At 42.4% G+C, this 17,400-nt stretch overlaps 1 protein-coding gene across 3 annotated transcripts in view; it reads left to right on the forward strand.

The window, feature by feature from the left end:
* MYO5A (myosin VA) overlaps positions 1-17,400 on the forward strand; it is a 214,827-nt gene that overhangs the window by 142,279 nt on the left and 55,148 nt on the right. For all 3 annotated transcript variants that reach the window (XM_084640740.1, XM_084640741.1, XM_084640742.1), the window contains exons 12-16: positions 5,891-6,031; positions 6,882-7,007; positions 9,692-9,775; positions 14,823-14,984; positions 17,132-17,229. In XM_084640740.1, the coding sequence (XP_084496866.1) occupies positions 5,891-6,031; positions 6,882-7,007; positions 9,692-9,775; positions 14,823-14,984; positions 17,132-17,229 (611 nt within the window). The remainder of the gene's footprint in view (positions 1-5,890; positions 6,032-6,881; positions 7,008-9,691; positions 9,776-14,822; positions 14,985-17,131; positions 17,230-17,400) is intronic.

Here is a 17,400-nt window from a genome sequence, read left to right on the forward strand (position 1 = left end):
TAATGCAGTTTGTGATGTTAGAGTCTAACATCATTAACTGTATTGTACAGACTGTGACAAGTATTTTCAGTTGACTCGCATATTTTACACGAACAAGGCCCCAGTTCTGCTCCATCGCCACCCAGACCCTACCAGTTCTGCCTCCCCAGCTCCCCAGCCCCAAGCTCACACCAATTCTGCCTCACCAGTTCTGCGCCCTCCCAGCTCCTCCATCCCACCAGTTCAGTATCCCCAGCTTCCCCACCTCACACCCAGCTCCCACCCTCTCCCAGTTCAATCCCCCTGCCTCACTTCTGCTTCTCCTGGGGTTCGTCCCTCTCCCAACCCTGGGGGGTTGCAGTGGGGTTCCCAGTCATGTTCCAGGCTGGAGGGGGAAGCTCCAGGGCTCTTCCCCCCCACCCCAGCTGGCAGATGCAGGGGAGGGAGGGACATAGGAGCCAACGTATTGCTCACTGGAAGGGAGGGGAAGAAGAGGGAGATTGAGCTCTGATTGGTTGCTCTGCCCCTGGAGGAGGTGGGGTAATGAGACAGCCAATCAGAAGGTGGCTTCCTCCTTCTTTTCCCCCTCCCCCACTCTGCAGAATTCAGATTTGCTATCTTAATCTCGCCTTGGGGAATGGAATGTGATGCATGCATAATATTTGAAAGGGGCCTCATCCCAGAGAGCAAAAGTACAGAAATGGGATCCAGCTCCAACACTAATTAAAATACAAGGGAAGGGTTTTTTTTGTTCTCACATGTAGTTTTTCAAAAAATTCCGCAGCACACCTGTTCAGGCCTGATGGCACACCGGTTGGGAAACACTGACTAAATAGCAGCTACTCTGGGCGTATTTTAAATTCTTATCATAGTAATAGATTTAAGACAACATAAGCTTTGCTCTGCAATTAAGTTGCTGAGACTGCTTGTTAATAAGAATACTATGCAGATGAGTTTGGAGCCAGTCATATCTGTATATCTTCCAATGCAAACCTCTTCAGTGGTTGCACCGAGCAGGCATTCACTTCTGGAACTCTGCCACTTTAATTTTCTTGGTTTATGGTGTACATTGGCATGATTTTTAAGAGTACTGCCACTTCTGAACATTGAGTCAGCAGGGTGAGAGGAGCCTCTTTATTCTTCCTTCTTCAGAGAGCACTCCATTTTAACAGATAACAACCCTGTATCCTTAGCCAGAGTTATAGTTTGTAATTATGTATTTTATCTGTATAAAGATAAACAGAGTGATTTATGCCAGGTCCTAAATGTCAGCAGCATTGCTAGATTCCATTAGAGTCAAAATGCAAATGTACCTCAACAGTGCTTGTGTTCTGGGAAGCTGGATCCTAAGCCATGAGTACATGTCCCAGCCACACAAATTACTGAGCACTCGCAAGTGAACTATCTATCAGAAATGAAGTTGAATATTCCCACTTCAAAGTGTCCACAATATTATCATAGTGTTGCTGATGCTGTTGCTACAGAGGGTCACAGCTTCCCAAGGTTTTCCTCTATGCCCTGCTTTTAAGATATTTCAAAGGTTTCTCATCCTTATAGCAAAGATTCTGTCACTGAGGGGGATCCCAAGGAGTCAGTCTTGTGACACAGACTACTTTCACCCTTATTCTATTTCCTTCCTTACATGGCAGCAGCAAACCCTGCACTCACATTATGGCTGAGAGGATGGATGGTCTTTTCTGTGGCTGCTGCTGTGCCCCATAATGAGCTCCAAGAGGTTACCAAACCAGTGTTTGTTCCCTGCACCCAGAGGGCCAGAGTTTCTCCTGCATCCAGTTTAGATTGGATGCAGCACAAATTGGGGACCCATCACAAACTGGGGGTTGTTCAGAACTGGCTGGGTGATTATGGTCCTCATAGTCAGCTGGGGATACTACAGTACATCACAGTTTGGCTACTCACTCCCTTTCCTAGTATGTCCTCTGCCCTGGGGGCTGTAGGGAATCATAGAATATCAGGGTTGGAAGGGACCTCAGGAGGTCATCTAGTCCAACCCCCTGCTCAAAGCAGGACCAATCCCCAATTTTTGCCCCAGATCCCTAAACAGCTCCCTCAAGGATTGAACTCACAATCCTGGGTTTAGCAGGCCAATGCTCAAATCACTGAGCTATCCCTCGCCCCCTCCCCCCTCCACCCCCCACCCCGAAGTTGTGGAAAGTGGAATCGGCAACTGCTGTGCAGTTGTGTAAGAAAACAGAACTTTATGGAATCAGGAAATCTCATGAAATTAAAAGAAAAGTTAAAATGTGGCACTACCAAAAGTTTACAAATAGGTTACCTGGGTATATCAGTACCTTAGCAAATACAGAACTTAACTGTATATCTATAGGTGAGAACATGGCTCAAATTCACCCTGACTACTTCTTCAATAAAATAGGTTTTGCATTTAGCAATCGGCCACAATTTTGTGCTGTTGTGCACCTGCAGTTTGTCATCCTTTTATGGTACTGTGAATCAGGAAAGATCAACACTGAGCCATCAACAGAATCATATTCGCAAACTTGGCTAGTTCTACCATAACCATCTGCATACTTTGCCTTCTTACATTTTCAGATCTGAAAAATTCATTTATACATTCCTTGAAAGGATTCAGTTCTACCCTCAGGTACTCACATGCATCTCCCATTGGGTAAGTGGGAAATGCATTAGTGTATTTTGGGGCAAAACTGGGTCCAGAAAGGTGAGTAAAATTCAAGTTAAAAGGCATTGTAGAATCAGAAACAAGCCCCAATGTGACTGGAACTTGACACTCAGGTGGTAAATTGAGCTGTTGTTAATAGAGAGATTTTTTCACCAGATGATTGCTAATTCTTTTAAAGTAAAATGATTGTTTTTACATATAGGGTTTGAATAACAAGTAAGTGTTTCCTCAATAAAACTAGATCATTAGGGTGACCATATTTCCTTATGCTGAATATGGGACACCTGGTAAAATTACTTGTATTCAACTGCAGTCAATCAGAACTATGCAGTACAAACGTTCAGATTAACATTAAGTTGACTGAGCCCGTGTTAAAAAGAAATACTGTATAGTTGGATTCTTTTATTTACCTTCTTATCTTTAAGGCTTTAGGGCTCACATGGGGAGAGGTGACACACACACACTCCTGTACGCCTCTCTCTCACAGGGGCTGACCAACCGACCCAACCCTCACCCCCCTTGCTCGGTGCTTTCTGCTTTCTCTGCCTGGCTGGGCTCCAGGACAGACCAGTCTCTCCTGGTACCTGACGCCACATCTTCCAGAGGCAACACCTGGAGAGGGGGCATGCAGCATCACATGCCCCCTCTCCCCAGATTTCTGCTAGGGTTCACACCAGAACATGGCCAGCAGCAGGCTTTTGGCACTATGCAGGAGGGAAAAGATGGTAGCTGCTTCCAGTGGCAAGGGGGGTGGGGTGGGGGGATGACCTGGCCCTTATCTTTGCAGAGCTCATCTCTTTTCCCACCTCCACCCCCTCACTCCCCTGTGGCTGGAAGCCTGCAGGGTTAGGGTGAGAACAGTTTGGAAATTGCTTCCCACCCCCGCCACTCCAGAGCTTAACTGAGGGGGGCGGAAAGGCTTCCTCGTGCTAGCGCTGTGCGGGGCTTCGTCACACGCAGAGCTTGGCTCCTCCTGGCCAACGCCCTGGGCCACAGGGTCTTGGGCTTTCCTGGGCGCCAGAGGCAGTAGGGGAAGAAAAGAGCCTGTTGGTGAGCTGAGCGCTCCGTCCAGGGGCTGGTTCTCCGCACAGCGTTGGGAGCGGGACGTGCTCAGGGGAGGAGGGCAAAAGGGCAAAGCAGGGAGAGCACAGTGTGAAGGGGAGCACATAAAGGGCTGATAAGTGGGCAGCAGAGGCAACATGTAACCAGCTGGCGCCTGTCCGCACACACCAGCCACCGCAGCAAGCAGCCAGTGCCAGCTGGAAACGGGATGGGGAGGAGGTGGGCCCTGCTGTCCGAAAGCCAGCGCACAGCAAGGGGCTGCGCTGATGGACCAGCATGGAGAGCGGCCAGCCCCATGTACTGCATCTTCCCCACCACCAGCCTTGCACACCCAACCCAATTATTGGCCAGTGAACCCCTCCACTTACCACTGGTGGGCAAGTAGCTGGTGAGCAGGGATCTGGCCAGGAGCAGGACCTGCCCGTACTGAGGTGGGGGAAACAGAAAACGTGGGACAATTTGCCCATTTTTAAGAAAAAGTTGAGACACTTGCAGGAGGACTTAAATACGGGACTGTCCCTTTAAAAATGGGACATCTGGTTACTCTATATAGATCATTCAGTTTCCAGTGAGGAATTATCTTACCATGTAATGTCAGGGTTAAGTGCCTAAAACGTAGCGTAGCTCCCATGATCTGCTTCTAAGGAGTGTCTATATTTAAGGTCATTGTGTAAGGCTTAAGCTAATGAAATAAAAAGGATGAACTACTTTGTCAGGATAGTTTTCTGCTTTCTTACTGGTGTGTGCTGGAGATCTAGAATGCACTGATAGACTTCTACATTGAATTAAGAGGGCAGTCAAAGATAACCTTGAGGGTGTTGTGTGTCTTTATCTAGACTAAAATTACATGTCTCTTAAATAGTGTCACAAATGATTATATTTATTAGAATATATTCAGAATTTGTCTTTTTCTGAGTCGGAGCAATTATATAGAGAGCTGAGCAAATAATGAATTTTTCCATTTGGGAGCCAAACCAAAAAATCCAGGGTGGGGGAGGTTTGATTTAAGCCCAAACACATTTTTTGTCAAATCAACAAACTAAAAAAATTTGTTTATAATCAACTGAAACATTTTTGGGCAATTTCAAAACAAAAAAAATCAGTTTTTTGTTTTGATTTGTCATTTTTGGTGTTTTTTTCTTTTGGCTAAATGTGAAAATGTAATGTGGTTTGTTATGAAAAGTTGAAACAAAACATTTCAAAATGGAGTGTTCAAATTTTTCATTTTTTCCCCAAATGAAAGTATTTGTCAAATTCGACTTGAATTTGCAAATAGTTTTGGAGCCCCCAAAATGCATTTTTTGGCAAAATTTCTATTCACCAAACAAAAATTTCACCCAGCTCTAATTATATGTATTACAATTTAGTTGAGATAAAAATATAGTTTAAACTGAGTAAAACAAACAAAAAATTTCCATAGGATTTGTTTATTTTAAAAAGAATGACTGTAGATTGACCAAAGTTTGCATGTGTAATATTTACTATTGGGATTTTTGTTCTAAAACTTTCACTTTGCTTTCTGTGAACATTCTGTTAGGGCTGTGTAATTTTTTTATTATATCTTCTATGAAATAATCACTAAAATAAAACTGTTACATTTTTTAAGTTTGAACATAACACCATTTGAGAACAAATGAATCTCAAAATAGTCTCTCAGTAGTAAACATGCAAAAAATTATTCAGGTTTTTTTGTGCAAAATAGGGCAATTTTAATAAAACCGTGAGAATTTGAAAATCTCAAATTTCAAGAATTTCAGCTTTCTTTATGAATATTTTGTGGGACATTAATTTACCTATCAGAACTGCTGTCCCTGTACTTGAGTATCTTATTTGTTTTCAAAGACATCTGGCACAGTGTGGAAGAAGCAAATATATGTGTTTGTATCTCTCTCTCTCTCTCACACACACACGCTCGCACGTTCACAGATAGCATTATAATAGATTCTTTTTAGGAGTGAGTAAGGAAAAAGCCAGGCTTTGCTCTTAAATAATGTTTTAATTTAGTCTGCATAGGCCAGGAGAACGGGGTTAATTTGCCTTTCTTCCACTTGTTTATTAAATGGTTTGGCTCAGCTTTAACTTTTATGTCATTGAATGGCTAGGTTTAATGTACCATGAAGAAAACAAGTTAACAGAAGGCAGTGTATTTGGCCTGAATTTTCATTCACAGATTTTTTTTTTTCCGCATAGCATGTCTTTAAGCTGGAACAAGAGGAATATATGAAGGAACAAATTCCATGGACCTTGATCGATTTCTATGACAATCAGCCTTGCATTAATCTCATAGAGGCCAAATTGGGCATCTTGGATCTGCTAGATGAGGAATGTAAGGTACGTGTTCAAATGACTTGACTTCTATACTGAAAGATACACTGGTCTCCTGTTTCTGTTATCGTTTTGCAGTGCTTATGGGAATAAAGTCACCTACACTTAACGATTGTTTTGATGCTTTGATTTTAAAGTTATCTGGAGCAGTTAAGAAGAGATTTGGCAACTACTGGAGAACAAAAGACAAGCATAATCCGGCCTTTCCTCTAAATCCACATATATGTAGGTCCCGTCCAGGCTCTGATCATCTCATGTCTTGACTGTTGTGACTCCCCATCATTCTTTTTGTTCTCCACCTGTTGTCTTTTATCATATGCTAAGATTATGAACTGTTTGGAGCAGGGACTCTCTTTTTATTACATGTGTGTACAGTGACTTGGGGCTTCTCCTTGATGAGTCATTACAAACAACTAATAATAATGGATATGCTCTGACCTGGTAAGCCTGTCTTTAATAAGCTGTCTTGTGTATAATACATGACTTTTTGCTTCCAGATATACTGCACTGAAACACTGTTGATAGAATGTATTTATCTCTACCTTCTCTTTTTTCCTTTCCCCCATTCTATTCAGAGTGTCTGTAACTTGGGTAGAGCCTGCTCCCAGAAACATTGCTGAGAGTCGTCCCAGTGGTGCTACCTGCAGTAATAAACAGCACGCTCAGTGATAACTGCTTGTAGCGTCAGACCCATAATTAGTTACTGGCTTTTCATCTTCAATTTAGCAGAGGGCTTAAGTTTGAAGTAGAATGCAAAGTGTTGTCCCCCATTATCACAGAACCATTTTTCTGGTATTATTCACTTCTAAAAGGTCCACAAGATGGTGCAAATGGTGTTTTATATTCTCTTATGTAGATGCCTAAAGGATCAGATGAGTCTTGGGCCCAGAAATTGTATAATACACATTTGAATAAATGTGCACTCTTCGAAAAACCACGTATGTCAAACAAAGCTTTTATCATACAACACTTTGCTGACAAGGTAAGGATTTTTTTTCCTTTGCAATATTTGCACATAACTCTGTGTACAGATCTATATTACTTCTATGTCAAAGTGAGAATTATTTAGGGTGTTCAGTATAAGCCACAATTACCAGCAGTAACTTCTGGCTCTGAATGCAGCACATCCCTGAAAACCACTTTGTACTTATATAGCCAAGGATGTCAGCATGCTTGAAGTCTCAGAACACCCCTCTGCGGTGTAGATATTATTATCCCCATCTTTCAGATGGGAAACTAAAGCAGAAAGGAGATGTGACTTGCACAGGATCACAGAGCAAGTGTATGGCAGAGGTGGGAAGATGAAAAAGCTCTCCCAATTCCTAGTTCCATGCTTTAACTGTAGACCATCCTTCCTCTAAAAGATTACACCTTAATTTGTTTATATACCACAATGTAATATTGCAATGCCAGTTCTCCTATTGTGTATTTCTACTGCATGTTTATGTCAATATCTGCTCAGTTGAACAGTCACCATAACACAACCTCATTTTGCTGTCATTTCAATGTGCTGACAACAAAGAGAGTCCAACACACTCCTCTTCTTGTCACTGGAGCAACATGTGCTTTTTCTTTTTTTTCACCTGGTGAGTGAAAGCAGCTGTGTTTAATGACCTGGAAGACAAAGTAGGTCATTGGCATGTATGTTGCTAGTCTGGTTCTTACCAGATGCTTAAATTTACTGAGTAGCCTAGAAAATTAACTAAAAGAAAAATGTTTTTTTGAAAGAAAAATTGGAGTCTTCATGTGAAGGAGTTAAATTCTGAGTTAAAGTGACGCTATATTGAGGAAGGCTGGATGAGGATTTTGCTCTCATACAACCCAAAAGAATTTTCATTTATAATATTTATAGGAGCTATGTGGCTATATTGGTAGTTCAACATGTGCTAAAGAATAACAGCATCATGTCAGAATCAGCAGGATTTGTGGTCTTTACTTGACCTTACTTTGTTTCCTCGCATGTACTTGAATTTATGCCTAGAAAAGGTGAGCCTCTGCTTTGCCTCTGTTCTCCACCATGTCCTTGATAATAGCAAATAGTTAAGAGAATGCTTATGCTTGATGCATGAGCCATTTCTCTGCTGGAAATCATGAAAGAGCAAAAAGATAAAGCATTAAACTCTTTACATACTGTAAAATACATTGAGCCTGGCTGTTTAAAATATGCTTTGAACTCTGTACTGAATAGTATAGTTTGGGTTGGGGAAGTCCCAGGCTGTGGCAGTCATAAGCACATGTAAGACTGAGGAATTACCAATGTTAAGTCATTTAGTCTTTCATATATGTACAAGTTAACATATACAAACATTTTGGAACAGTGCGGTGGGTGTGGGGGAGAACCATAATATGGGCCTTAGCTGGCAAGGTTTGTAAACTGGGTTGTTCTCTGGAGGAATTCATAGAGCTCTTTGCCTCCCTCTAGTGGTATTTTTTTCAGCTGGGAAGATTCATTTTAATATTACGAAGTTAAGGTGAAATTCAAAATAGGGCTTAAATGGTAGATGGGTTTTGTGTGGGCCCTGTCCACAGAGGTGAAGTTCACCTTAATAAATATTGTAGCGACTTGATCAGAGTTTGTTCCATAATGGCTAATGAGCATTGAGAGCATTGTTTTTGTGTAGAGGAATTTCGGGATTTATTTTTGCCACAGCTATGGGAATAGTTTTAATGCCAGTGTGTTACAAAATGGGTATGGCGAAGTTCTCAATGAAGAGAAGAGGACTGTGGGCAGATGCTCCATCCATAGACATGTAGCTTGGAGAGACAAAACCAGTGAAGTTCCTTTTTGAAAGAGGGCATTCATCTCCAACTCTTGATCCCAGTCCTATTAATAGCAAAGTTACTAAAGAGGTCATTCTTTTTCAGTGAACATTTAGACTGCTGCTGATGCAACCCCTGTTTTCCTGGGGTTAGTTTGAGAGAGGCACATAAATAAATATCTCTTACTATCTCTGTATTTTTAAAATACCTATTCTGTGGATTTGGGGCAATTGGTTTTCTTTTCCCCCATTCTTAAGTCAGGTAAGTCATCTCTGTTCAGTTTTAGTTTGAGGCCTGTGGCCTTTTTTTGAGTCCAAGAGAGTCAATCTTCCTGCGATAGAAGAATGAATTAAGAAGTGGGTATCATTATCATTTATAGAGTCTGTCATCTTTTGAATACATACCTTCAATTACTTTTGAAGACAGCTGCCTATTTGAATGCAGATGAAGATCTTTGTGCAGCTGACTGTAGCAGTGTGACCAGTTTTACCTATCTCATGAGATGGGTTATCTGTTTCTCAGCAAGGTCTGGCTTTTATCTAATTTTACAGCTATGTTAACTCAAGCACAAGGGGGTGAAGTGGCTCAGCCCAGATTCTGGCTTTTAGCCTGTATAACCGCTCAATCACACTGTCTCAGCAAAGGCATCTCTGTACATGTGCACTTTGTCTTGTTTAATACAATTGCAGCAGTTATGCATATGTTATGGTTTAAAGTTCCATTTTTTATTAGAAAGTAACCTTTCTTACAAGCAGTGTTTGTCATGCAAGCATGTATTCAGTGACTGATATTTTAAACAACATTAATAGTAAACTTTTTAATTTCACAGGTTACAGCTGGTGAATCCTGCAAAAATGAACTCCTAATGAGTTTTTGTAGAAAAAAATCACATTTTTGTATTTTTAGGTGGAATATCAATGTGAAGGTTTTTTGGAAAAGAACAAAGACACAGTTTATGAAGAACAAATCAAGGTCCTAAAATCAAGTAAGGTTAGTGTTGAGGATTGATTTTTTTTTTCCCCTGACATGGGATATCAAGTTAAGGGTCAGCTTTTTTTATATAAGCGTTAAAAATGAAAGTTGTTCTCCCCCCCATGCCCCCGAGTCTAAATGGCCCTCTCCACTTGGGTATAGTTTCTATTTATTTAGTTGTTTGTACGTATTTAGAAAGCTATGGGACATGATCTCACTCCCATTGAAGGCTGTCTGTATTTAACCATAGATTTTAATGGAATCAGATTGGAAAATTTGTTTTGAAAACCACAAATTAGAAATTGGCTTGGTATGTTTGCTGCTTTGCTGCTTGGAATATTTTTTTACTTTTAGCCTTACATGAATTTTCAATAAATTTTCACTGTAAATTTGCTCGGGCTTTTTGGAAGATATCAAGGGATCCTGATGGATCAGAATAGGCTTGATTGTTCCCTTGTAAACTGCACACCTTTGATTTTTAAATGTTTTGTGAAAACAGAATTTTCTTGTGTGTCCAGACCAATTAAACGTAAACAACTACACCTCTACCCCGATATAACGCGGTCCTCGGGAGCCAAAAAATCTTACCGCAATATAGGTAAAACCACATTATATTGGGGTAGAGGGGTTAGAGTGTACAAAGACATAATGTGTTTTGAAAATTTTACTAGGAAAGATATTTTTATTCCTTTAGGATAAAAATGTTTGTACACTTGCGAACTAAATCATTTTTGTTAGTAGGGGTAGAGGGTCTCAGGTGGGGGCGCAGGAGGGAGGCAGGAGCCGAGCAAAGTGGCGGTGGCAGCAAAACTGCCCAGCCCGGCGGAGTGCGCAGCACCCCCTGGCTGGGGCATGGGAGGGAGGCAGGAGCTGAGTGAAGCGGCGGTAGCGGCAAAAGTGCCCAGCTTGGCAGAGCACGCAGCACCCCCTGGCCGGGGCACGGGAGGCACGGAGCCAGGGCCGGAGCACAGACCTGCCCCCTCTGGCAGCAGGCACCCGGGCTGGGGCATGAACTTCCAGCCATGAGCTGCCCGCCGGGACACCGCAGCCTGGCCGAGCCCCACCACGCTGCCCCTGCACGTCTGAATCGACCCCATTCCCCTTCCCCCCGTGGCCCCATTATCCAACCTCTCGGCCCCGGCCTGGCACCCTTAACACGCCGCTCAGAGCAGCATGTGGGAGCCAGACACGCTGATGCGCCGATCCACCGGAGCGCACAGCCCCCCCCCCCCCAGAGCGCTGCTTTACCGCGTTATATCCGGATTCGCGTTATATCGGACCGCATTATATCGGGGTAGAGGTGTATACAAGAAAGCCAGGTTGCCCCTATGTACCTCTTCCTAAAGCCAAATCAAAATGAGAACCCAGTAAAGCAGGAAAATCTACACTGGCTGATCCTTGACGGTGTTTTTTATTTTTAAACTCCATGGGACTATCCCATTTAAAAACTTTAAAATATTACACCAAGGTATAATGTGTGACATGCTCACTGTTGGAGAAGAGCTACTTTCTCTTAATGGTAGGAATGCTAGCTATTTCTCTTCTGAAATGAAAATGCAAGTACAAAATGTACTTCCTGATGGCAGCTATTGGGAATTTGCTAGCTGTAGAGCTCCAGACAGGTTGAAATAGTACCCATACAATCATTAATGCAGCTGATAGGCATCCCATGGGAAATTCCTATATTGTGTCATTTGTTTACATCCTGAATTGGCATACCAAGTTCAAATATCTAAACTTTTTATGGAATGAGAAGTTACAAACATTTTCTGTTCAGCAATGTTTCATTTCAGGTCAATGTTAACCTCTGGTCATGTGAGCTGCTGTGGTGCCTCCTGGGAGTTGTGGTTGTGGATCTGTCATGCCCCTATTCTCCCCTCTTGGCACTGCTGCCCAGCCACAGTGCATCAGCCACAGGAAGAGACTGTCAGGCATCATGGGGATCTAGTCTGGCTGGGGAGCATGGTCCACAGAGAAGAATGGGGGCATGAGGGATCTGGACCTATAACTCTCATAAAGCATGGTGCCAGCTCAGGCAGATGCAGAGATTAATGTCAGCTTGATCCAGTCCCACCTGAAATGAAATGTTTTGATTTTCCCAATGGAAATTCCACCAAAATCAATTTTTTCCTGCAGAAACTTTAGATTTTGGTGGAAACCCCATTATCCAGTGGAAAAATGTTTCTTTGGAAATTTTTCACGCAGCCTTAATTATTAATAACTCTTCACAGTAGCTTTTGATTTTCTGGTTTAATTCCTGATTTTAATCTACTTTTGTTGTTGTTGCTGTTGTTTTCTGGGTTCGCCATACATATTCAACAGAAGGTAAACCTAAAATCTAGTGCATCACTTATCATTCTAATAATTGCTTACCTCTGCATCATTACAGCTTCTAGAGATTTATGATGATGTGGAGAAAGTTTGGTCTATTCAAAGTGCACGGCACGCATGCTTCCCTAGAAGGGCTATGTAATGCACAACTTGAAATGTTAGCCTGCTCTAGAAATTAGTCCATGGCACTTATTCGAGCATGTTTTATTCCAGTGCATGTAATATATGAGAGTTCTCAGTTTTCATGCTTGCTGCTGGCATGTGTTAGCAGCATGTCTGTGAGATCAACTGTAAAATTCATGTGGAAATGAAAAATGCTTGCTTGTTTCCTACCACATGATTGTCTGCCCTTTGAGCCATGTTTTTTATTTATCTCTTTGAGCACTGCCAGTGCCCTGTGAAACTGAGAGAGGTGCTGAGCCAGGAAAAAACAATGAAGACTCCCTCAGTAGTGCCCTATTCATATGTACAATCTTTAGTTTGAGCCTTCAGTTCCAATGGTAAAGAATTGCCATGTATTGCCCCCGTTTCCACACATGATAGCAGATGATGCCTTAGAAAATGGTGACTTTTAAATTCAGTTGAACATTTTTACACTCAGACCTTCACCTGAGGGGGATAGTGAGCCTCAATATTTGATTTGATTCCTTAGAAACGCTGGCCCATCAGCAATGCAGAGCCAAGGAAGGACACACTCTTTTGTGTTAATGCCAGTAGCAGACTCATCTGGATGAAGCTTATTAAGATTCAAATCACAATTGGCTTCCTTACTTAACTGATATAGACCCACACAGTTTGTATGAAATGGCTTGGATATGTCTTTTAGATATGTAGGTAGTTGATATTAATCTTTTTCTATTAGTTCAAGAATTTCAGATTTCTTCTGGCCCCCATATTGTAACTTTATATCGCCCTGGGCAGCTGCATCCTTTTTAAAACACATGATGCTATAGAAATGGCATGAATGTTGAGCTAGCAGACTGCATCACTCTGGTACAGTTCACTCTGGTACAGTTGCACGGACTGTTTCATTGATCATGGTGCACACTCATCAAATTTGATAAGGCAACTAGTGATCGTTCCTTGTGAGCCATACTTAGCTAATTGCTTTATGTTACTGAAAATGTAACGTTCCTATTTCTTGGGAATAAGAGAACACATGCTAGTTTAAAGATTATTCATTTATAGGTAAAAGGGCTCAGGTTTCCTTATTCTGGCAATGTTTCTGAGGTGCTACAAGTTATCTACCTGGAAGCATTATCTGTAGTTACCTGTATAGTTACTATTGTTTCAGGTTGCTATTATAGCAGAGTTACATTTTGTGATCATTGTCATTTACAGTTGCTGTGAGGGAGGGAAGGGGACCAGAGCTGGGTCCCAGAGGTTGCTTGGAAAGACTGTGCAGGTTCTTTCACCATTCTTTATGATTGCCAGATAGAGTGGATCTTCAGCCGGATAAATCCATCCTCTTTCTAGCTGATGGGTGTATTTGAAAGCTGCTAGACCGGAGTTCTCTGTGGAGCCTTTTGGGCCATTCAGTCTCCTTGCTCAGCTAGAGAGGAGCCTGAAACACTACTGGAATGTCAGAGGAGGCTTTCCTGATGTTCTCTTTTAGCATCCAAGCTGTCCTATACAGCAGCAGTTCTACACTGAGAAAGCATCTGTAGCAGTGTGTCACAGGGCAGGCCTGCTGGGCAAGTGTGGCACTGCTGGTGCTGCCTGCCTCAGTTTCCCCTCACCTAGGTTTTGTCTGTCCCTGAGATTCCCATGGTTCAGCACCTTCATCTGGGTTACTCTGAGTCCAATCCCCCTTCAAGGTAACAAGTTCAAACAAAAAGTACTTTCTCCCCACTTGGGCTCCTCTTCAGTCTGTCCCGGGCTCATTCCCCAGTCCCTTCTGGGTTACTTTTCAGTCTCAGTCTCTGTCTCTGGGATGGAGCCCTGACTTCCAGGCTCCTTCCCTGGAGTCCCCTCAGTCTCCTGCAGGCCATCACTCAGAGCCTTCCATGGAACCCTACCCACTGTCTGGGGTTTCACACTCAAACTGAGTTCTCAGCCCTTTCAGTGAAATCACCCAGCTAATCAGGACCAGCTGGGGGAAGCAAGGGGGGTGGGATGGCTAATGTGCCAGAGCCCAAATACCCTTAAAGGGACTGGTAACCTGTGACAGTGTCACAGACTGGCTGAGCTGTGAAACTATTGCTGGCTCTATGCACAAGACTCAAGTCAAGCCAGAATTTGATGCCAAGACATCCACAAATACAAACAATTTTATCATTAAATCAGCACAGGCTTGGACACACCATGTTGTTCATGCATGTGTGTGCTCTTGCTTACTCTGTCCCATCTCCCCCCACCAAAAGAAAAGAAAACTGCTTACAGAAAATGAGCTAGGATTCTAACCATCTTAGATACTTATAGAAGATAATACCATTCATTCTTTGTACTTCAGCATCAGTACTCTGCTATTTCCATCGGAGGATCTTAAGCAGCACTATAAATAATCAATTAAGTCTAAAACCTGTCTGAGGCAGACTAGTACAATTATACCAATTTCTAGATTAAATGGTTTGTTCTCTGTGTCACGGTCACACAGACACTCAGAGTTAGGAAAAAGAACCTGGCATCCTCATTCTCAGACCCCCTGCATGACCCTTAGACAGCACTTCTTCCCTTCTAGAATACTCACCCCCTGATCCTGAGAGGTAACTTGTTTTTCCTACTTCTCCACCAGTTTAAGATGCTGTCAGAGTTGTTTCAGGATGAAGAGAAGGCCCTTAGTCCCACCTCAGCAACCCCTTCAGGCCGCACGCTGCTGTCTCGCACTGCTGTAAAACCCGCCAAGGCCAGACCAGGCCAAGCAAGCAAGGAACATAAGAAAACTGTGGGACATCAGGTGAGTTGAACCAGTGACTAATTTCATTAGAATAATCTTTTCCCCTCCCCTTATAGTGTCATACTGTGCAGCGGTTTCTTGTGATCACTGCTCAGGAGTGTTGGTTCAGACAGAAAGGCCACCATCATGGCTCTCAGCAATAGGTTCGGCTCATCCCACTACCTTTTTCTTTTTAAGTGTTGTGGAATCTTTAGCTTCCATCAGGCATCACCAACAAATGGGCAGTAAGACATTGATTAAGGATCGGACACCAGGATTGCTAGAATATTGATAGAAATCTTCAGCAAAAACTATGCAATCCGTGTAAGAGAAGTAGGCTATGTTTGAGCATTTATACTGCTTCAGTTTTTTTGTGGGTGGAGTACCTCACGTTCATGTATGATACTTTCATGAAGACCTGCTCTCCCAGCCTTGCATGGCCACGTAAGAAAGCAACAGTTTACTGTACACAGCAGTATAGGATGGCTGCTCTTAAAGAGGACTTGCTCATCTAACTCTGACAGTAACCATTAGGATTGCTTATAGCTTACAATTTGGACTGTATACAGTGTTAGGGACAGATAAAACACACAGTTAGGGCGAGATTTTCAAAAGAACTCAACGCCCAAACTAAGTGACCATGTTTTCAAAAGAGCTTAGCATGTTGGATGCTCAGCTCCTGTGAAAATCTGATCCCTGGTTACTCTGATTTTCCAAGGGTTCTGAGCTCCCACCAACTTCACTTGAAGACAGTGGGTGTTCAGCACCTCTGAAAATCTGCCCCGAAAGTATAAAGTCCTTACCCTAAAATATCTAGATGTATATATCAAAATTAAAAAATAAATATGCCAATCAGCATGACCATAAAGCAAATCTCCTGCCCCATCACTTTCCACTTATCAACAGTTACAAAGCTGGATTAAACAGATGTCTTGCACTATGACTTAAAACTTGCCAAATTTAGGCTTTGGCAAACTCTGTTTCAGAGTGGGACCCTGCCCTGAGAAAGTCCGGCCACTCACCTACTGGGGATCTAATAACTGCCAGAAGCACAGCACAGGACAAAAAGTGGTTTGTTGGCACTGTCAGTCCTCAGTTAGTGTTTTATAGATGATTGACAGCACCTCGAATTGCGCACAGGAACAAACAGAAGCCCTGTTCATCGTTTGGAGTCCAGGTTTATATGCTTGTCAGCCTCCACCACTTTATTAGTGAAGAGCCACATTCTGCATTGGCTGAAACATCTGAGTGGCTTTCAGGGATAGTTCCAGGTAAAGCCCATTCCTGTAGGTCCGGCTTTTCAGGTGTACCACACCAAGTGATAATCTAGATACTGGTGTATGGTGCCTATATAAGCATGGGGAACTGTGACAAGGTCCTTATTAGAAAGGCAGAGCTGCAGCCCCTGAGCCAGCCAGAGATGATCCAAAGTATTCAAAGCCACTGTGTTTCTTGGGAATCCAGGACTAGTGATGGATCCAATAAGACCCTAAGACTGAAAAAGTTGAAACAACAGGCTGGCTTACCTCCAAAAAAGTGAACAGTCACCAACCACCTATCAGTTTCTACAGATCTTTCCTCTGGTAGAAATCTGTTTTGCATCTCTTTCATCTGGATTGATTTTAAACCAGCTGGGAAAAAGTGTCTATTGTGATATTTTAACATGCCTGTTCAGATTGTTGCTGATTTCAGACACAACATGCAGATTTGGGTGCTAGAATTTATGCTGCCTATGTAAAGGTTCAATACAGAATGTATTCCGTTGTTAGTATTTAACCTCACATTTGGATATGTTGTTGCCCACAAAATAGAATGTAGTTAGAAATTCAAAATAGCTCAGTCTTCCAGCTCCTGCAGCTTGTGTGGTTACACTTCAACTCAAGCATTTGTGTATCGTATGGCAGTATGATTGCCGTTGATTCAACAAGAGTGTTGCAGTGTATATGAATTGCTTCGAAGAACCACCAGAATTTGTAGTATGGATGCATACACTGGGGCAGCACATAACCAAACTGCTTTATTGCAATTTGTCTTTATGCTGGATTTTTCAAGACAACCTCTTTTATCTAATAAAAAAAGTTCCCCTTCGAGATCATTTCAAACAAGACTGAATTTCATCGTATTCTGATTTCCTTTTTGTTGGTTTTTTTTCTTTTTCTTTTTTACAGTTTCGGAACTCTCTTCATCTGCTGATGGAAACCCTTAATGCTACAACTCCACACTATGTGCGTTGCATTAAGCCCAATGACTTCAAGTTTCCATTCACGTACGTTGGTTCATAAATGGTCTCTGAAAACACAGTATACAGCAGCAGAATAGTGTATCCTGAAAGCATTGGGACACACATAATAATAGCAGATGTTTGGGGCTGAATGGAGAGAAAATTATTAGCTGACAGCTTTGTAGTTCTCCTTTATGCTGTCTGAGAAGGATACCC

The sequence above is a fragment of the Lepidochelys olivacea genome, assembly GCF_965140295.1.
Source record: "Lepidochelys olivacea isolate rLepOli2 genome assembly, chromosome: 10".
Taxonomy (NCBI): domain Eukaryota; kingdom Metazoa; phylum Chordata; order Testudines; family Cheloniidae; genus Lepidochelys; species Lepidochelys olivacea.